This window comes from Phyllobates terribilis, unplaced genomic scaffold (assembly GCF_046119375.1).
Source record: "Phyllobates terribilis strain yellow unplaced genomic scaffold, ASM4611937v1 Scaffold_6__1_contigs__length_29720123, whole genome shotgun sequence".
NCBI classification, from domain to species: Eukaryota; Metazoa; Chordata; class Amphibia; order Anura; family Dendrobatidae; genus Phyllobates; species Phyllobates terribilis.
In genome coordinates this window covers 7577405-7599791 of record NW_027362766.1, presented here as the reverse complement: position 1 = coordinate 7599791, position 22387 = coordinate 7577405, and the positions used below count along the sequence as shown (strand labels likewise).

Below are 22387 nucleotides of genomic sequence, written 5' to 3'. Positions count from 1 at the left end.
GTGTTGGGTCGGCAGTGTCTGGGGGCGCTGTGGTCTGTGTTGGGTCGGCAGTGTGTGGGGGCGCTGTGGTCTGTGTTGGGTCGGCAGTGTCTGGGGGCGCTGTGGTCTGTGTTGGGTCGGCAGTGTCTGGGGGCGCTGTGGTCTGTGTTGGGTCGGCAGTGTCTGGGGGCGCTGTGGTCTGTGTTGGGTCGGCAGTGTCTGGGGGCGCTGTGGTCTGTGTTGGGTCGGCAGTGTCTGGGGGCGCTGTGGTCTGTGTTGGGTCGGCAGTGTCTGGGGGCGCTGTGGTCTGTGTTGGGTCGGCAGTGTCTGGGGGCGCTGTGGTCTGTGTTGGGTCGGCAGTGTCTGGGGGCGCTGTGGTCTGTGTTGGGTCGGCAGTGTCTGGGTGCAGGCGGCATTTGGTAGTAGAAATCTTCCCCTGTAATGAGAGGCGGTGGGCTGGTCCGTGTTGAGCGCACTTTGCGTGCAGCGCAGGCGATTGTATTTTTAGAAGGAACCTGCACTACGACATACCAGGACCAGAGCGTGACGCTGATCTCCGTGTAAACAAGATCTGCACCAGCAGGTGTGCAAGTGAAGGGTTAATGAGGTCTTGACCCCCTGAACGATATGTATGTGGGGACAGGGGCTCTTATTGCTCATCTCGTTGTTTTGGGGGCCTCTCCCCTTGTTTGCTGCCGCCATCCTCCAGCCTGTACTGTGTCGGTGGTGTCGGCCGGGCCCTCGTGCCGTCTTGTGGTTGTTGGCCGCCTGGTGCCTCTCGTCTCATCTCAGCACTTCTGGGCCACACGCTGAAGTCTCACTTTTATTTCATGAGCTCATCTATTGATTTGGGGGGCGGCAGAGGGGACGGGGGGACGCAGCTACTCAAGTTACAGTTTATTAGGTGAAACCCAAACTGTGTGACTGCTCTCCACGCAGATGCCTGTACGCTCCCGCCAGCCGGAAGTGACCACCCGGGGCAAGAGCAGCTGATCCCAGGAGCTGACAATCTGGCCTCAATATTGACGTGAGGCCCCTGACCAAGGCGTTCAGCATAGTCAACAGAGATCAGCTTTCTCTGGATCAGTTTGAATCCACCCTAGAACGGGATAATCCGAGCGCCATTACTGCTGCATTATAGATGATATGACTACCACCACACCGGAATATTTCCAGGAGGTATCAATCAATGTCGTGTGTTTCACCTGCTAATATCCCGATGCCGTGGTGGTCACATGATATGCATTCTGGTTTCTACCACGTAGCACGGACAACTACTCCTAACCGTTCAGTGCCCACCATATTATTACTATTACTGCTGGACTAGTGGGGGCAAACCTGGCTCTCTGCTCCCGCAGGGTGGGGGGATACTGAGATGAGGCCGATTAGGAAAAACCTCTAGAGAAAGTCCATGTAGGAGAAAAAAAATCTCATCATCGATAAGATCAAAGTAGGAGGTGAAGAATCGTTCTACAGAAAGAGGTTTGTGAGAAATCAATCTGATTAAAAGATCAGAGGAGGAGATGGAGAATTGTTCATGGGAGGAATCTTTCTAGAGCCATTACCGTATCCACAACAGGTGACACCAGAGAGCAAAAGAGCAAAAATTCTATTACCGAGCAGCTGAGAATACGAGCTTGGTCTGATGGACCCCGATCTGTGGCCCCATAATGATGGGAAGATGAACAGCACGAATAGAAGACCTCTTTCAATCAGGCTGGTGGAGGTGCAGTAATGGTGGGGAAGGGTTTCTTGGTGCACCCTCGCTACTGTGGATGGATGACCCTTCCTGTCAAGCTGGTGGAGGTGCAGTAATGGTGGGGAAGGTTTTCTTGGTGCACCCTCGCTACTGTGGATGGATGACCCTTCCTGTCAGGCTGATGGGGAAGGTTTTCTTGGTGCACCCTGGCTGCTGGGGAAGGTTTTCTTGGTGCACCCTGGCTTCCGTGGATGGGTGACCCTTCCTGTCAGGCTGGTGGGGAAGGTTTTCTTGGTGCACCCGGGCTCCTGTGGATGGGTGACCCTTTCTGTCAGGCTGGTGGAGGTGAAGTAATGGTGGGGAAGGATTTCTTGGTGCACCCTGGCTCCTGTGGATGGATGACCCCGTCCTGTCAGGCTGGTGGGGAAGGTTTTCTTGGTGCATCCTGGCTCCCGTGGATGGATGACCCTTCCTGTCAGGCTGGTGGAGGTGAAGTAATGGTGGGGAAGGATTTCTTGGTGCACCCTGGCTCCTGTGGATGGATCACCCCGACCTGTCAGGCTGGTGGGGAAGGTTTTCTTGGTGCACCCTGGCTCTCGTGGATGGGTGACCCTTCCTGTCAGGCTGGTGGGGAAGGTATTCTTGGTGCACCCGGGCTTCTGTGGATGGATGACCCCTCCTGTCAGGCTGGTGGAGGTGGAGTAATGGTGGGGAAGGGCTTCTTGGTGCACCCTGGCTCTCGTGGATGGACGAACCTTCCTGTCAGGCTGGTGGGGAAGGTTTTCTTGGTGCACCCTGGCTCTCGTGGATGGACGACGCTTCCTGTCAGGCTGGTGGGGAAGGTTTTCTTGGTGCACCCGGGCTTCTGTGGATGGATGACCCCTACCTGTCAGGCTGGCGGAGTTGCAGTAATGGTGGGGAAGGGTTTCTTGGTGCACCCTGTCTCCTGTGGATGGATGACCCCTTCCCGTCAGGCTGGTGGAGGAAGGGTTTTCTTGGTGCACCCTGGCTCTCGTGGATGGGTGACCCTTCCTGTCATGCTGGTGGGGAAGGTTTTCTTGGTGCACCCGGGCTTCTGTGGATAGATGACCCCTCCTGTCAGGCTGGTGGGGAAGGTTTTCTTGGTGCATCCCTGGCTCTCGTGGATGGACGACCCTTCCTGTCAGGCTGGTGGAGGTGCAGTAATGGTGGGGAAGGTTTTCTTGGTGCACCCTGGCTCCTGTGGATGGATGACCCTTTCCTGTCAGGCTGGTGGGGAAGGTTTTCTTGGTGCACCCTGGCTCCTGTGGATGGATGACCCTTCCTGTCAGGCTGGTGGAGGTGCAGTAATGGTGGGGAAGGTTCTCTTGGTGCACCCTGGCTCCTGTGGATGGATGACCCCTTCCTGTCAGGCCAGTGGAGGTGCAGTAATGGTGGGGAAGGTTTTCTTGGTGCACCCTCGCTCCTGTGGATGGATGACCCTTTCTGTCAGGCTGGTGGGGAAGGTTTTCTTGTTGCACCCTGGCTCCTGTGGATGGATGACCCCTTCCTGTCAGGCCGGTGGAGGTGCAGTAATGGTGGGGAAGGTTTTCTTGGTGCACCCTCGCTCCTGTGTATGGATGACCCTTCCTGTCAGGCCAGTGGAGGTGCAGTAATGATGGGGAAGGTTTTCTTGGTGCACCCTGGCTCCTGTGGATTGATGAACCTTCCTGTCAGGCCGGTGGAGGTGCAGTAATGGTGGGGAAGGTTTTCTTGGTGCACCGGGCTCCTGTGGATGGATGACCCTTCCTGTCAGGCCGGTGGAGGTGTAGTAATGGTGGGGAAGGTTTTCTTGGTGCACCCTCGCTCCTGTGGATGGATGACCCTTTCTGTCAGGCTGGTGGAGGTGCAGTAATGATGGGGAAGGTTTTCTTGGTGCACCCTGGCTCCTGTGGATGGATGACCCCTTCCTGTCAGGCCGGTGGAGGTGCAGTAATGGTGGGGAAGGTTTTCTTGGTGCACCCTCGCTCCTGTGGATGGATGACCCTTCCTGTCAGGCTGGTGGAGGTGCAGTAATGGTGGGGAAGGTTTTCTTGGTGCACCCTCGCTCCTGTGGATGGATGACCCTTTCTGTCAGGCTGGTGGGGAAGGTTTTCTTGGTGCACCCTGGCTCCTGTGGATGGATGACCCCTTCCTGTCAGGCTGGTGGAGGTGCAGTAATGGTGGGGAAGGTTTTCTTGGTGCACCCTCGCTCCTGTGGATGGATGACCCTTCCTGTCAGGCCGGTGGAGGTGCAGTAATGATGGGGAAGGTTTTCTTGGTGCTCCCTGGCTCCTGTGGATGGATGACCCTTCCTGTCAGGCTGGTGGAGGTGCAGTAATGATGGGGAAGGTTTTCTTGGCGCACCCTCGCTCCTGTGGATGGATCACCCTTCCTGTCAGGCCGGTGGAGGTGCAGTAATGGTGGGGAAGGTTTTCTTGGTGCACCCTGGCTCCTGTGGATGGATGACCCTTCCTGTCAGGCCGGTGGAGGTGCAGTAATGGTGGGGAAGGTTTTCTTGGTGCACCGGGCTCCTGTGGATGGATGACCCCTTCCTGTCAGGCCGGTGGAGGTGCAGTAATGGTGGCGAAAGTTTTCTTGGTGCACCCTCGCTCCTGTGGAGTGGATGGATGACCCTTCCTGTCAGGCTGGTGGAGGTGCAGTAATGGTGGGGAAGGTTTTCTTGGTGCACCCTGGCTCCTGTGGATGGATGACCCTTCTTGTCAGGCTGGTGGGGAAAGTTTTCTTGGTGCACCCTCGCTCCTGTGGATGGATGACCCTTCCTGTCAGGCTGGTGGAGGTGCAGTAATGGTGGGGAAGGTTTTCTTGGTGCACCCTGGCTCCTGTGGATGGATGACCCCTTCCTGTCAGGCTGGTGGGGAAGGTTTTCTTGGTGCACCCTGGCTCCTGTGGATGGATGACCCCTTCCTGTCAGGCTGGTGGGGAAGGTTTTCTTGGTGCACCCTGGCTCCTGTGGATGGGTGACCCTTCCTGTCAGGCTGGTGGAGGTGCAGTAATGGTGGGAAGGTTTTCTTGGTGCACCCTGGCTCCTGTGGATGGATGACCCCTTCCTGTCAGGCCAGTGGAGGTGCAGTAATGGTGGGGAAGGTTTTCTTGGTGCACCCTCGCTCCTGTGGATGGATGACCCTTTCTGTCAGGCTGGTGGGGAAGGTTTTCTTGTTGCACCCTGGCTCCTGTGGATGGATGACCCCTTCCTGTCAGGCCGGTGGAGGTGCAGTAATGGTGGGGAAGGTTTTCTTGGTGCACCCTCGCTCCTGTGTATGGATGACCCTTCCTGTCAGGCCAGTGGAGGTGCAGTAATGATGGGGAAGGTTTTCTTGGTGCACCCTGGCTCCTGTGGATTGATGAACCTTCCTGTCAGGCCGGTGGAGGTGCAGTAATGGTGGGGAAGGTTTTCTTGGTGCACCGGGCTCCTGTGGATGGATGACCCCTTCCTGTCAGGCTGGTGGGAAGGTTTTCTTGGTGCACCCTGGCTCCTGTGGATGGATGACCCTTCCTGTCAGGCCGGTGGAGGTGTAGTAATGGTGGGGAAGGTTTTCTTGGTGCACCCTCGCTCCTGTGGATGGATGACCCTTTCTGTCAGGCTGGTGGAGGTGCAGTAATGATGGGGAAGGTTTTCTTGGTGCACCCTGGCTCCTGTGGATGGATGACCCCTTCCTGTCAGGCCGGTGGAGGTGCAGTAATGGTGGGGAAGGTTTTCTTGGTGCACCCTCGCTCCTGTGGATGGATGACCCTTCCTGTCAGGCTGGTGGAGGTGCAGTAATGGTGGGGAAGGTTTTCTTGGTGCACCCTGGCTCCTGTGGATGGATGACCCCTTCCTGTCAGGCCGGTGGAGGTGCAGTAATGGTGGGGAAGGTTTTCTTGGTGCACCCTCGCTCCTGTGGATGGATGACCCTTTCTGTCAGGCTGGTGGGGAAGGTTTTCTTGGTGCACCCTGGCTCCTGTGGATGGATGACCCCTTCCTGTCAGGCTGGTGGAGGTGCAGTAATGGTGGGGAAGGTTTTCTTGGTGCACCCTCGCTCCTGTGGATGGATGACCCTTCCTGTCAGGCCAGTGGAGGTGCAGTAATGATGGGGAAGGTTTTCTTGGTGCTCCCTGGCTCCTGTGGATGGATGACCCTTCCTGTCAGGCTGGTGGAGGTGCAGTAATGATGGGGAAGGTTTTCTTGGCGCACCCTCGCTCCTGTGGATGGATCACCCTTCCTGTCAGGCCGGTGGAGGTGCAGTAATGGTGGGGAAGGTTTTCTTGGTGCACCCTGGCTCCTGTGGATGGATGACCCTTCCTGTCAGGCTGGTGGAGGTGCAGTAATGGTGGGGAAGGTTTTCTTGGTGCACCGGGCTCCTGTGGATGGATGACCCTTCCTGCCAGGCCGGTGGGGGTGCAGTATGATGGGGAAGGTTTTCTTGGTGCACCCTGGCTCCTGTGGATGGATGACCCTTCCTGTCAGGCCGGTGGAGGTGCAGTAATGGTGGGGAAGGTTTTCTTGGTGCACCGGGCTCCTGTGGATGGATGACCCCTTCCTGTCAGGCTGGTGGGAAAGTTTTCTTGGTGCACCCTGGCTCCTGTGGATGGATGACCCTTCCTCTCAGGCTGGTGGGGGTGCAGTATGATGGGGAAGGTTTTACTGGTGCACCCTGGCTCCTGTGGATTGATGAACCTTCCTGTCAGGCCAGTGGAGGTGCAGTAATGGTGGGGAAGGTTTTCTTGGTGCACCGGGCGCCCCGTGGATGGATGACCCCTTCCTGTCAGGCTGGTGGGAAGGTTTTCTTGGTGCACCGGGCTCCTGTGGATGGATGACCCTTCCTGTCAGGCCGGTGGAGGTGCAGTAATGGTGGGGAAGGTCTTCTTGTGTGATGGGCTTGGAGGTCGCTGTCCGGTTGTTCTGGGGATGTGGGTTGAGTGAGGGGATCGCCCATTAGTGGGTTTGTTCTGTGCAGTGTGGACAGAGGAGCTCACACTCCAGTGATGATGGGATTGCCCTGTCCCCCTCCCCCGACCTGTTAGCGTTCATTATCTATTCTTTTATATCTAATTAGTCCCTAATTAGTGGGTGGTGCTGACACCTTGACCAGGGGGATCTCAGCCCCCGGGCAGAGGGTAATGTCGCACCTAGGTGCACACAGGTTATTCTTCCATGAGGATTTCGGTGGCTTTTCTGCTGGAATCCCTGTGAAAATGCCTCCATCGTGTATATTAGGAAATCCAAGTGACACCTCAGGTTTTCATGTTGCTTCTGTCTGAAAACCATAGCTACCGGCGGATCAGCGCTGATGGACCCATGGCAGTCACCAATTTGTGGCGGGAACGTGAGGTCGGCCCTATTTGCTGCAGGTTCTGCTAGAAATCCTCCGCACGAGGAAACACATCATGAAACTCCGACGACTGCGCCATCCAAACTGCATCAAGAACGTCTTTTACCCCAAATTGTTGCATTTTTTTGCAGTTTTTCGGCTCAGGTTTGTACAGGTTAAGTGCGTAAAGTAAATGTGCTTGCACAGTAGAGCCACGTAGCCGAAGACCACTTGGTAAACCTGACTAAAGACCTGAGGTGGGCTTCCAGGGTTGCTGAGCAGAGATTGAGCATTTCATCGCATTCAAACAGTCCCTCACTACTTTCAAGTCCACACTCACTGCAGCAAAACAAACCTACTTCTCATGTCTCATTCACTGTCTCACAACCCTAAACAGCTATTCAGTACTTTTAATTTTCTCCTCCATCCCCCAGCACCTCCTCCCTCTCTACTCATTCAGCTGATGACTTTGCCTCATTGTTCAAGCAAAAGATTGACATCAGGCAAAGCTTTTGCCTAAAGTTCACACAGCCCCTCTTCATCACTATTCAGCCATCTTCCTCCAAAACCAGCTTTTCCACCATTACGGAAGATGAACTTTCCTCTCTACTCTCCAGATCACGTCACCACTTGTGCACTTGACTCGATCCTGTCCCACCTCATCCCAAACCTCACCACAGTTTTCATCCCAACCCTAACCCATCTTTTCAACCTCTCACTAACAATTGATGTCTTCCTCTCATGCTTCAAACATGCCTCGATCACACCCATCCTCATAAAGCCCTCCCTTGACCCTTCCTCTCTGTCTAGCTATCGACCCATATCACTTCTCCCCTGTGCCTCAAAACTACTGGAAAAACACGTCCACCTCCCACCTCTCCTCCTGCTCCCTCTTTGATCGCTTACACTCTGTCTTCCGACTGCATCATTTCACTGAAACTGCACTGACTAAAGTCACCAACCACCTACTAACCGCCAAATCCAAGCGACACTATTCTGTCCTCCTCCTCCTGGACCTGTCATCTGCCTTCAACACAGTGGACCATTCCCTCTTACTACAGACTCTCTCATCTCTCGGCATCACAGACTTGGCCCTATCCTGGATCTCCTCATACCTAACAGACCGGACATACAGTGTCTCCCACTCACGCACCACCTCCTCATCTCTCCCCCTATCTGTCGGTGTCCCCCAAGGTTCAGTTCTAGGACCCCTGCTCTTCTCCATCTACACCTTTGGCCTGGGACAGCTCATAGAGTCTCACGGCTTTCAGTATCACCTCTATGCTGATGACACACAGATCTACCTCTCTGGACCCAATATCTCTTCCCTACTAACCAAAATCCCACAATGTCTGTCTGCCATCTCATCCTTCTTCTCTCTTACATTTCTAAAACTTGGATAAAACCGAATTCATCATCTTTCCACCATCTCACTCATCCCCCCAAACAGACCTATCTATTAAAGTCAATGGCTGCCCACTCTCCCTAGTCCCACAAGTTCGCTGCCTCGGGGTAACCCTGGACTCTAATCTCTCCCTCAAACCACATAAACAAAGCTCTTTCCATTTTCTGCCGACTCCAACTCAATATTTCTCTGATCTGCACATTCCTCAAACACGAATCTGCAAAAACATTACTGCACGCCCTAATCATCTCCTGCCTCGACTACTGCAACCTCCTGCTCTGTGGCCTCCCTCAAACACTCTCGCACCCTTCCAATCTATCCTAAACTCTGCTGCCCAAATAATCCACCTGTCCCCCCGCTATTCCCAGGCCTCTCCTCTCTGTCAATCCCTTCACTGGCTCCCTATTACCCAGAGACTCAAGTTCAAGACCCTAACCCTGACATACAAAGCCATCCACAACCTGTCTCCTCCATACATCTGTGACCTAGTCTCCCGGTACTTACCTGCACGCAACCTCCGATCCTCACAAGATCTCCTTCTCTACTCTCCTCTTATCTCATCTTCCCACAATCGCATACAAGATTTCTCCCGTGATTCCCCCCTACTCTGGAACTCTTTACCCCAATATATCAGACTCTCGCCTACCGTGGAAACCTTCAAAAGGAACCTGAAGACCCACCTCTTCCGACAAGCCTACAACCTGCAGTAACCACCGCTCCACCATACTGCTGCACGACCAGCTCTACCCCCATCTACTGTATCCTCACCCATCCCCTATAGACTGTGAGTACTCGCGGGCAGGGTCCTCGCTCCACCATACCGCTGCATGACCAGCTCTACCCTCACCTACTGTATCCTCACCCATCCCTTGTAGATTGTGAGCCCTCGCGGGCAGGGTCCTCGCTCCACCATTCAGCTGCACGACCAGCTCTACCCTCACCTACTGTATCCTCACCCATCCCTTGTAGATTGTGAGCCCTCGCGGGCAGGGTCCTCGCTCCACCATTCAGCTGCACGACCAGCTCTACCCTCACCTACTGTATCCTCACCCATCCCTTGTAGATTGTGAGCCCTCGCGGGCAGGGTCCTCGCTCCACCATTCAGCTGCACGACCAGCTCTACCCTCACCTACTGTATCCTCACCCATCCCTTGTAGACTGTGAGCCCTCGCGGGCAGGGTCCTCGCTCCACCATACCGCTGCACGACCAGCCCTACTCTCACCTACTGTATCCTCACCCATCCCTTGTAGATTGTGAGCCCTCGCGGGCAGGGTCCTCGCTCCACCATTCAGCTGCACGACCAGCTCTACCCTCACCTACTGTATCCTCACCCATCCCTTGTAGATTGTGAGCCCTCGCGGGCAGGGTCCTCACTCCACCATACCGCTGCACGACCAGCTCTACCCTCACCCTCTGTATCCTCACCCATCCCCTGTAGATTGTGAGCCCTCGCGGGCAGGGTCCTCGCTCCACCATACCGCTGCACGACCAGCCCTACTCTCACCTACTGTATCCTCACCCATCCCTTGTAGATTGTGAGCCCTCGCGGGCAGGGTCCTCGCTCCACCATACCGCTGCACGACCAGCTCTACCCTCACCTACTGTATCCTCACCCATCCCTTGTAGACTGTGAGCCCTCGCGGGCTGGGTCCTCGCTCCACCATACCACTGTACGACCTCCTCTACCCTCACCTACTGTATCCTCACCCATCCCCTGTAGATTGTGAGCCCTCGCGGACAGGGTCCTCGCTCCACCATACCGCTGCATGACCAGCTCTACCCTCACCTACTGTATCCTCACCCATCCCTTGTAGACTGTGAGCCCTCGCGGGCAGGGTCCTCGCTCCACCATACCGCTGCACGACCAGCCCTACTCTCACCTACTGTATCCTCACCCATCCCTTGTAGATTGTGAGCCCTCGCGGACAGGGTCCTCGCTCCACCATACCGCTGCACGACCAACTCTACCCTCACCTACTGTATCCTCACCCATCCCTTGTAGCCTGTGAGCCCTCGCGGGCAGGGTCCTCGCTCCACCATACCGCTGCACGACCAGCTCTACCCTCACCTACTGTATCCTCATACATCCCTTGTAGATTGTGAGCCCTAACGGGCAGGGTCCTCGCTCCACCATTCCGCTGCACGACCAGCTCTACCCTCACCTACTGTATCCTCACCCATCCCTTGTAGACTGTGAGCCCTCGCGGGCAGGGTCCTCGCTCCACCATACCGCTGCATGACCAGCTCTACCCTCACCTACTGTATCCTCACCCATCCCTTGTAGACTGTGAGCCCTCGCGGGCAGGGTCCTCGCTCCACCATACCGCTGCACGACCAGCCCTACTCTCACCTACTGTATCCTCACCCATCCCTTGTAGACTGTGAGCCCTCGCGGGCAGGGTCCTCGCTCCACCATACCGCTGCACGACCAGCTCTACCCTCACCTACTGTATCCTCACCCATCCCTTGTAGACTGTGAGCCCTTGCGGGCAGGTTCCTCTCTCCACCATACCGCTGCACGACCAGCCCTACCCTCACCTACTGTATCCTCACCCATCCCTTGTAGATTGTGAGCCCTTGCGGGCAGGGTCCTCGCTCCACCATACCGCTGTACGACCAGCTCTACCCTCACCTACTGTATCCTCACCCATCCCTTGTAGACTGTGAGCCCTCGCGGGCAGGGTCCTCGCTCCACCATACCGCTGCACGACCAGCTCTACTCTCACCTACTGTATCCTCACCCATCCCTTGTAGACTGTGAGCCCTTGCGGGCAGGGTCCTCACTCCACCATACCGCTGCACGACCAGCCCTACCCTCACCTACTGTATCCTCACCCATCCCTTGTAGATTGTGAGCCCTTGCGGGCAGGGTCCTCGCTCCATCATACCACTGCACGACCAGCCCTACCCTCACCTACTGTATCCTCACCCATCCCTTGTAGATTGTGAGCCCTTGCGGGCAGGGTCCTCGCTCCACCATACCGCTGCACGACCAGCCCTACCCTCACCTACTGTATCCTCACCCATCCATTGTAGATTGTGAGCCCTCGCGGGCAGGGTCCTCGCTCCACCATACCGCTGCACGACCAGCTCTACCCTCACCTACTGCATCCTCACCCATCCCTTGTAGACTGTGAGCCCTTGCGGGCAGGGTCCTCGCTCCACCATACCGCTGCACGACCAGCCCTACCCTCACCTACTGTATCCTCACCCATCCCTTGTAGATTGTGAGCCCTCGCGGGCAGGGTCCTCGCTCCACCATACCGCTGCACGACCAGCCCTACCCTCACCTACTGTATCCTCACCCATCCCTTGTAGATTGTGAGCCCTCGCGGGCAGGGTCCTCGCTCCACCATACCGCTGCACGACCAGCCCTACCCTCACCTACTGTATCCTCACCCATCCCTTGTAGATTGTGAGCCCTCGCGGGCAGGGTCCTCGCTCCACCATACCGCTGCACGACCAGCCCTACCCTCACCTACTGTATCCTCACCCATCCCTTGTAGATTGTGAGCCCTCGCGGGCAGGATCCTCGCTCCACCATACCGCTGCATAACCAGCTCTACCCTCACCTACTGTATCCTCACCCATCTCTTGTAGACTGTGAGCCCTCGTGGGCAGGGTCGTCGCTCCACCATACCGCTGCACGACCAGCTCTACCCTCACCTACTGTATCCTCACCCATCCCTTGTAGACTATGAGCCCTCGCGGGCAGGGTCCTAGCTCCATCATACCGCTGCACGACCAGCTCTACCCTCACCTACTGTATCCTCACCCATCCCTTGTAGATTGTGAGCCCTCGCGGGCAGGGTCCTCGCTCCACCATACCGCTGCACGACCAGCTCTACCCTCACGTACTGTATCCTCACCCATCCCCTGTAGACTGTGAGCCCTCGCGGGCAGGGTCCTCGCTCCACCATACCGCTGCACATCCAGCTCTATCCTCACCTACTGTATCCTCACCCATCCCTTGTAGACTGTGAGCCCTTGCGGGCAGGGTCCTAGCTCCACCATACCGCTGCACGACCAGCTCTACCCTCACCTACTGTATCCTCACCCATCCCTTGTAGACTGTGAGCCCTCGCGGGCAGGGTCCTCGCTCCACCATACCGCTGCACGACCAGCTGTATCCTCACCTACTGTATCCTCACCCATCCCTTGTAGACTGTGAGCCCTCGCGGGCAGGGTCCTCGCTCCACCATACCTCTGCACGACCAGCTCTACCCTCACCTACTGTATCCTCACCCATCCCTTGTAGACTGTGAGCCCTCGCGGGCAGGGTCGTCGCTCCACCATACCGCTGCACGACCAGCTCTACCCTCACCTACTGTATCCTCACCCATCCCTTGTAGACTGTGAGCCCTCGCGGGCAGGGTCCTCGCTCCACCATACTGCTGCACGACCAGCTCTACCCTCACCTACTGTATCCTCACCCATCCCTTGTAGATTGTGAGCCCTCGCGGGCAGGGTCCTCGCTCCATCATACCGCTGCACGACCAGCTCTACCCTCACCTACTGTATCCTCACCCATCCCTTGTAGACTGTGAGCCCTCGCGGGCAGGGTCCTCGCTCCACCATACCGCTGCACGACCAGCTTTATCCTCACCTACTGTGTCCTCACCCATCCCTTGTAGATTGTGAGCCCTCGCGGGCAGGGTCCTCGCTCCTCCTGTACCAGTCAGCGGCTTTTATTGTTTAAGATTATTGTACTTGTTTTTTATTATAAGTACCTTTTTCACATGTAAAGCGCCATGGAATAAATGGCGATATAATAATTGTACATGGGAGAGTAAATCCCCGCCTCACAGATTCCACTGTTCATCACAGGCCATGTCTACCCTTGGCCATCACCATCCATGTTCATGTTTAGTTTCCTAACGATGATCCACCACAACGGTGAAAATCATCCTAAATTTATGGGCAGTTTTGACCCCCAAATCCTAGACTGGGCTCAGCTGGAATAAAATTCCAATGGGGCCACAAGGTTCCTGGGGTATATCTGTGTCCGGGGTGTGAGGGCAGTGAAATGAGAAGGACATAATGTGCATGGAGGAGGGGCACATCAAAGACTTGTCCTGAGACAGTCTGCAGCCCACCCTGGACAAGGAGCCTGCAGGGCTGCCACTCAGTCTGGTTACAGCCGTTGATTACCCTGCTGCATCTGGGGGCATCTATGGACAGATAACAAAGAGCAACCATGGAAATCCCCCCCAGGTCTGAAAAACCCAGTTAGGGAGAGATGACCCTGACTGGACATCAGTGACAAAATAGGTACAACGTGGGATGGCTGTCTGGTGGGACAGGAGGTGCAGAGACGATAGGACACAGAGTGCAGATGCGGAGTGTGGACACTTGAGGACGTGGGGTGTGGATGTGGCAGGATGTGGGGTGCGGGTGCATTAGGAAAGAAGATGTGGGGACAAGGTGCAGATGTGATAAGATGTGGGGTGCGGATGCGGCAGGACACACTGTGGATGTAGCAGGACGCGGGGTGCGGAAAGATTAGGACAGATGTGGGGTGCGGATGTGGCAGGACGCAGAATGCAGATGTGGAAGGACACAGTGTGGATGTGGCAAAACGCAGGGTGTGGATGTGGCAGGACGTGGGGTGCGGATGCGGCAGGACATGGGGTGCGGATGCGGCAGGACATGGAGTGCCTGCGCGACAGGACACGGAGTGCGTGCGCGGCAGGACGTGGGCTGCGGATGCGGCAGGACTTGGGGTGCGGATGCGGCAGGACGTGGGCTGCGGATGCGGCAGGACTTGGGGTGCGGATGCGGCAGGACTTGGGGTGCGGATGCGGCAGGACGTGGGCTGCGGATGCGGCAGGACGTGGGCTGCGGATGCGGCAGGACGTGGGCTGCGGATGCGGCAGGACGTGGGCTGCGGATGCGGCAGGACGTGGGCTGCGGATGCGGCAGGACGTGGGCTGCGGATGCGGCAGGACGTGGGCTGCGGATGCGGCAGGACGTGGGCTGCGGATGCGGCAGGACGTGGGCTGCGGATGCGGCAGGACGTGGGCTGCGGATGCGGCAGGACACAGAGTGCGTATGCGGCAGGATGTGGGCTGCGGATGCGGCAGGACGTGGGCTGCGGATGCGGCAGGACGTGGGCTGCGGATGCGGCAGGACGTGGGCTGCGGATGCGGCAGGACGTGGGCTGCGGATGCGGCAGGACGTGGGCTGCGGATGCGGCAGGACTTGGGGTGCGGATGCTGCAGGACTTGGGGTGCGGATGCGGCAGGACACAGAGTGCGTATGCGGCAGGACACGGAGTGCGTATGCGGCAGGACACGGAGTGCGTATGCGGCAGGACACGCAGTGCGTATGCGGCAGGACGTGGGGTCTGGACGCAGTGGGACACGGAGTGCGTATGCGGCAGGACACGGAGTGCGTATGCGGCAGGACACGCAGTGCGTATGCGGCAGGACACGCAGTGCGTATGCGGCAGGACACGGAGTGCGTATGCGGCAGGACACGGAGTGCGTATGCGGCAGGACACGGAGTGCGTATGCGGCAGGACGTGGGGTCTGGACGCAGTGGGACACGGAGTGCGTATGCGGCAGGACACGGAGTGCGCATGCGGCAGGACACGGAGTGCGTATGCGGCAGGACACGGAGTGCGTATGCGGCAGGACACGGAGTGCGTATGCGGCAGGACACGGAGTGCGTATGCGGCAGGACACGGAGTGCGTATGCGGCAGGACACAGAGTGCGTATGCGGCAGGACACGGAGTGCGTATGCGGCAGGACGTGGGGTCTGGACGCAGTGGGACACGGAGTGCGTATGCGGCAGGACACGGAGTGCGTATGCGGCAGGACACGCAGTGCGTATGCGGCAGGACGTGGGGTCTGGACGCAGTGGGACACGGAGTGCGTATGCGGCAGGACACGGAGTGCGTATGCGGCAGGACACGGAGTGCGTATGCGGCAGGACACGGAGTGCGTATGCGGCAGGACACGGAGTGCGTATGCGGCAGGACACGGAGTGCGTATGCGGCAGGACACGGAGTGCGTATGCGGCAGGACACGGAGTGCGTATGCGGCAGGACGTGGGGTCTGGACGCAGTGGGACACGGAGTGCGTATGCGGCAGGACACGGAGTGCGCATGAGGCAGGACACGGAGTGCGTATGCGGCAGGACACGGAGTGCGTATGCGGCAGGACACAGAGTGCGTATGCGGCAGGACACGGAGTGCGTATGCGGCAGGACGTGGGGTCTGGACGCAGTGGCACACGGAGTGCGTATGCGGCAGGACACGGAGTGCGTATGCGGCAGGATACGCAGTGCGTATGCGGCAGGACGTGGGGTCTGGACGCAGTGGGACACGGAGTGCGTATGCGGCAGGACACGGAGTGCGTATGCGGCAGGACACGGAGTGCGTATGCGGCAGGACACGGAGTGCGTATGCGGCAGGACACGGAGTGCGTATGCGGCAGGACGTGGGGTCTGGACGCAGTGGGACACGGAGTGCGTATGCGGCAGGACACGGAGTGCGCATGCGGCAGGACACGGAGTGCGTATGCGGCAGGACACGGAGTGCGTATGCGGCAGGACACGGAGTGCTTATGCGGCAGGACACGGAGTGCGTATGCGGCAGGACACGGAGTGCGTATGCGGCAGGACACGGAGTGCTTATGCGGCAGGACACGGAGTGCTTATGCGGCAGGACACGGAGTGCGTATGCGGCAGGACACGGAGTGCGTATGCGGCAGGACACGGAGTGCGTATGCGGCAGGACACGGAGTGCGCATGCGGCAGGACACGGAGTGCGCATGCGGCAGGACACGGAGTGCGCATGCGGCAGGACACGGAGTGCGCATGCGGCAGGACACGGAGTGCGCATGCGGCAGGACACGGAGTGCTTATGCGGCAGGACACGGAGTGCGTATGCGGCAGGACACGGAGTGCGTATGCGGCAGGACACGGAGTGCGTATGCGGCAGGACACGGAGTGCTTATGCGGCAGGACACGGAGTGCGTATGCGGCAGGACACGGAGTGCGCATGCGGCAGGACACGGAGTGCTTATGCGGCAGGACACGGAGTGCTTATGCGGCAGGACACGGAGTGCTTATGCGGCAGGACACGGAGTGCGTATGCGGCAGGACACGGAGTGCGTATGCGGCAGGACACGGAGTGCGTATGCGGCAGGACACGGAGTGCGTATGCGGCAGGACACGGAGTGCGTATGCGGCAGGACACGGAGTGCGTATGCGGCAGGACACGGAGTGCGTATGCGGCAGGACGTGGGGTCTGGACGCAGTGGGACACGGAGTGCGTATGCGGCAGGACACGGAGTGCGTATGCGGCAGGACACGCAGTGCGTATGCGGCAGGACGTGGGGTCTGGACGCAGTGGGACACGGAGTGCGTATGCGGCAGGACACGGAGTGCGTATGCGGCAGGACACGCAGTGCGTATGCGGCAGGACACGGAGTGCGTATGCGGCAGGACACGGAGTGCGTATGCGGCAGGACACGGAGTGCGTATGCGGCAGGACACGGAGTGCGTATGCGGCAGGACGTGGGGTCTGGACGCAGTGGGACACGGAGTGCGTATGCGGCAGGACACGGAGTGCGCATGCGGCAGGACACGGAGTGCGTATGCGGCAGGACACAGAGTGCGTATTCGGCAGGACACGGACTGCGTATGCGGCAGGACGTGGGGTCTGGACGCAGTGGGACACGGAGTGCGTATGCGGCAGGACACGGAGTGCGTATGCGGCAGGACACGCAGTGCGTATGCGGCAGGACGTGGGGTCTGGACGCAGTGGGACACGGAGTGCGTATGCGGCAGGACACGGAGTGCGTATGCGGCAGGACACGGAGTGCGTATGCGGCAGGACACGGAGTGCGTATGCGGCAGGACACGGAGTGCGTATGCGGCAGGACGTGGGGTCTGGACGCAGTGGGACACGGAGTGCGTATGCGGCAGGACACGGAGTGCGCATGCGGCAGGACACGGAGTGCGTATGCGGCAGGACACGGAGTGCGTATGCGGCAGGACACGGAGTGCTTATGCGGCAGGACACGGAGTGCGTATGCGGCAGGACACGGAGTGCGTATGCGGCAGGACACGGAGTGCTTATGCGGCAGGACACGGAGTGCGTATGCGGCAGGACACGGAGTGCGTATGCGGCAGGACACGGAGTGCTTATGCGGCAGGACACGGAGTGCGTATGCGGCAGGACACGGAGTGCGCATGCGGCAGGACACGGAGTGCTTATGCGGCAGGACACGGAGTGCTTATGCGGCAGGACACGGAGTGCTTATGCGGCAGGACACGGAGTGCGTATGCGGCAGGACACGGAGTGCGTATGCGGCAGGACACGGAGTGCGTATGCGGCAGGACACGGAGTGCGTATGCGGCAGGACACGGAGTGCGTATGCGGCAGGACACGGAGTGCGTATGCGGCAGGACACGGAGTGCGCATGCGGCAGGACACGGAGTGCGCATGCGGCAGGACACGGAGTGCTTATGCGGCAGGACACGGAGTGCTTATGCGGCAGGACACGGAGTGCGTATGCGGCAGGACACGGAGTGCGTATGCGGCAGGACACGGAGTGCGTATGCGGCAGGACACGGAGTGCTTATGCGGCAGGACACGGAGTGCTTATGCGGCAGGACACGGAGTGCGTATGCGGCAGGACACGGAGTGCGCATGCGGCAGGACACGGAGTGCTTATGCGGCAGGACACGGAGTGCTTATGCGGCAGGACACGGAGTGCGTATGCGGCAGGACACGGAGTGCTTATGCGGCAGGACACGGAGTGCTTATGCGGCAGGACACGGAGTGCGTATGCGGCAGGACACGGAGTGCGCATGCGGCAGGACACGGAGTGCGCATGCGGCAGGACACGGAGTGCGCATGCGGCAGGACACGGAGTGCGCATGCGGCAGGACACGGAGTGCGCATGCGGCAGGACACGGAGTGCGCATGCGGCAGGACACGCAGTGCGTATGCGGCAGGACACGGAGTGCGTATGCGGCAGGACACGGAGTGCGTATGCGGCAGGACACGGAGTGCGTATGCGGCAGGACGTGGGGTCTGGACGCAGTGGGACACGGAGTGCGTATGCGGCAGGAGACGGAGTGCGCATGCGGCAGGACACGGAGTGCGCATGCGGCAGGACACGGAGTGCGTATGCGGCAGGACACGGAGTGCGCATGCGGCAGGACACGGAGTGCGTATGCGGCAGGACACGGAGTGCGTATGCGGCAGGACACGGAGTGCGTATGCGGCAGGACACGGAGTGCGTATGCGGCAGGACACGGAGTGCGTATGCGGCAGGACACGGAGTGCGTATGCGGCAGGACACGGGGTGCAGATGCCTCAGAGACCTCTCCTTTTCGGCTCGGTGTAGGTCCTGGGCACAGGTTCTGCCTGATATCAGACTCCAGACATTGAGTTGTGATTTGGAGGGTCAAAGTCTAATTGTTGTCAGCGCTCTGCAATAAACTTCATGTGACTGCGTATACCGAGCGTACACATGTACAGGGTTACGTGAGCGCACACACGGGCACCGGCCGATATCTATCACATAAGGTTAACCCCGCTGAGCTCAGGCGGCCACTGACTGTCTTTGTCCAGGATAATGCAGAAGTGCGCCCCCTGTTGTCTCCTCTGGGGACAGATGACCAAGGCCACGCAACTGTTGCCACCGTAACTGATATCTGGGGAGCGGTGATGTCACTGCTGTATAATATAACTGATATCTAGAGAGCGGTGATGTCACTGCTGTATAATATCACTGATATCTGGAGAGCGGTGATGTCACTGCTGTATAATATAACTGATATCTGGGGAGCGGTGATGTCACCGCTGTATAATATAACTGATATCTGGAGAGCGGTGATGTCACTGCTGTATAATATAACTGATATCTGGAGAGCGGTGATGTCACTGCTGTATAATATAACTGATATCTGGGGAGCGGTGATGTCACCGCTGTATAATATAACTGATATCTGGAGAGCGGTGATGTCACTGCTGTATAATATCACTGATATCTGGAGAGCGGTGATGTCACTGCTGTATAATATAACTGATATCTGGGGAGCGGTGATGTCACCGCTGTATAATATAACTGATATCTGGAGAGCGGTGATGTCACTGCTGTATAATATAACTGATATCTGGAGAGCGGTGATGTCACTGCTGTATAATATCACTGATATCTGGAGAGCGGTGATGTCACTGCTGTATAATATAACTGATATCTAGAGAGCGGTGATGTCACTGCTGTATAATATAACTGATATCTGGAGAGCGGTGATGTCTCTGCTGTATAATATAACTGATATCTGGAGAGCGGTGATGTCACTGCTGTATAATATAACTGATATCTGGAGAGCGGTGATGTCACTGCTGTATAATATAACTGATATCTGGAGAGCGGTGATGTCACTGCTGTATAATATCACTGATATCTGGAGAGCGGTGATGTCTCTGCTGTATAATATAACTGATATCTGGAGAGCGGTGATGTCACCGCTGTATAATATAACTGATATCTGGAGAGTGGTGATGTCACTGCTGTATAATATAACTGATATCTGGAGAGCGGTGATGTCTCTGCTGTATAATATAACTGATATCTGGAGAGCGGTGATGTCACTGCTGTATAATATAACTGATATCTGGAGAGCGGTGATGTCACTGCTGTATAATATAACTGATATCTGGAGAGCGGTGATGTCACTGCTGTATAATATAACTGATATCTGGAGAGCGGTGATGTCACCTCCTGTATAATATAACTGATATCTGGAGAGCGGTGATGTCACTGCTGTATAATATAACTGATATCTGCAGAGCGGTGATGTCACTGCTGTATAATATAACTGATATCTGGAGAGCGGTGATGTCTCTGCTGTATAATATAACTGATATCTGGAGAGCGGTGATGTCACTGCTGTATAATATCACTGATATCTGGAGAGCGGTGATGTCACCGCTGTATAATATAACTGATATCTGGAGAGCGGTGATGTCACTGCTGTATAATATAACTGATATCTGGGGAGCGGTGATGTCACTGCTGTATAATATAACTGATATCTGGAGAGCGGTGATGTCACTGCTGTATAATATAACTGATATCTGGAGTGCGGTGATGTCTCTGCTGTATAATATAACTGATATCTGGAGAGCGGTGATGTCTCTGCTGTATAATATAACTGATATCTGGAGAGCGGTGATGTCACCGCTGTATAATATAACTGATATCTGGAGAGCGGTGATGTCACCGCTGTATAATATAACTGATATCTGGAGAGCGGTGATGTCACCGCTGTATAATATAACTGATATCTGGAGAGCGGTGATGTCACCGCTGTATAATATAACTGATATCTGGAGAGCGGTGATGTCACCGCTGTATAATATAACTGATATCTGGGGAGCGGTGATGTCACCGCTGTATAATATAACTGATATCTGGAGAGCGGTGATGTCTCTGCTGTATAATATAACTGATATCTGGGGAGCGGTGATGTCACCGCTGTATAATATAACTGATATCTGGAGAGCGGTGATGTCACCGCTGTATAATATAACTGATATCTGGAGAGCGGTGATGTCACTGCTGTATAATATAACTGATATCTGGAGAGCGGTGATGTCACTGCTGTATAATATAACTGATATCTGGGGAGCGGTGATGTCACCGCTGTATAATATAACTGATATCTGGAGAGCGGTGATGTCACCTCTGTATAATATAACTGATATCTGGAGAGCGGTGATGTCACCGCTGTATAATATAACTGATATCTGGAGAGCGGTGATGTCTCTGCTGTATAATATAACTGATATCTGGAGAGCGGTGATGTCACTGCTGTATAATATAACTGATATCTGGAGAGCGGTGATGTCACTGCTGTATAATATAACTGATATCTGGAGAGCGGTGATGTCTCTGCTGTATAATATAACTGATATCTGGAGAGTGGTGATGTCACTGCTGTATAATATAACTGATATCTGGATAGCGGTGATGTCACTGCTGTATAATATAACTGATATCTGGAGAGCGGTGATGTCTCTGCTGTATAATATAACTGATATCTGGAGAGTGGTGATGTCACTGCTGTATAATATAACTGATATCTGGAGAGCGGTGATGTCACTGCTGTATAATATAACTGATATCTGGAGAGCGGTGATGTCACTGCTGTATAATATAACTGATATCTGGAGAGCGGTGATGTCTCTGCTGTATAATATAACTGATATCTGGAGAGTGGTGATGTCACTGCTGTATAATATAACTGATATCTGGAGAGCGGTGATATCTCTGCTGTATAATATAACTGATATCTGGGGAGCGGTGATGTCACTGCTGTATAATATAACTGATATCTGGAGTGCGGTGATGTCACTGCTGTATAATATAACTGATATCTGGAGAGCGGTGATGTCACTGCTGTATAATATAACTGATATCTGGAGAGCGGTGATGTCACTGCTGTATAATATAACTGATATCTGGAGAGAGGTGATGTCACTGCTGTATAATATAACTGATATCTGTAGAGCGGTGATGTCACTGCTGTATAATATAACTGATATCTGGAGAGCGGTGATGTCACTGCTGTATAATATAACTGATATCTGGAGAGCGGTGATGTCACTGCTGTATAATATAACTGATATCTGGAGAGCGGTGATGTCACCGCTGTATAATATAACTGATATCTGGAGAGCGGTGATGTCACTGCTGTATAATATAACTGATATCTGGAGAGCGGTGATGTCTCTGCTGTATAATATAACTGATATCTGGAGAGCGGTGATGTCACTGCTGTATAATATAACTGATATCTGGAGAGCGGCGATGTCACTGCTGTATAATATAACTGATATCTGGGGAGCGGTGATGTCACTGCTGTATAATATAACTGATATCTGGAGAGCGGTGATGTCACCGCTGTATAATATAACTGATATCTGGAGAGCGGTGATGTCACTGCTGTATAATATAACTGATAT

At 56.0% G+C, this 22387-nt stretch overlaps 1 protein-coding gene across 1 annotated transcript in view; it reads right to left on the bottom strand.

Moving 5' to 3' along the window:
• The window catches only part of THBS3 (thrombospondin 3), an 83112-nt gene extending 80304 nt beyond the window's left edge, over positions 1–2808 (bottom strand). Inside the window, exons 1-2 of the mRNA XM_073637215.1 lie at positions 2565–2808; positions 1318–1449 (exon numbers count right to left, since the gene is read on the bottom strand). Coding sequence (XP_073493316.1) covers positions 1318–1449; positions 2565–2808 — 376 coding nt within the window. The remainder of the gene's footprint in view (positions 1–1317; positions 1450–2564) is intronic.
• Between the last annotated feature and the right edge of the window lie 19579 nt (positions 2809–22387).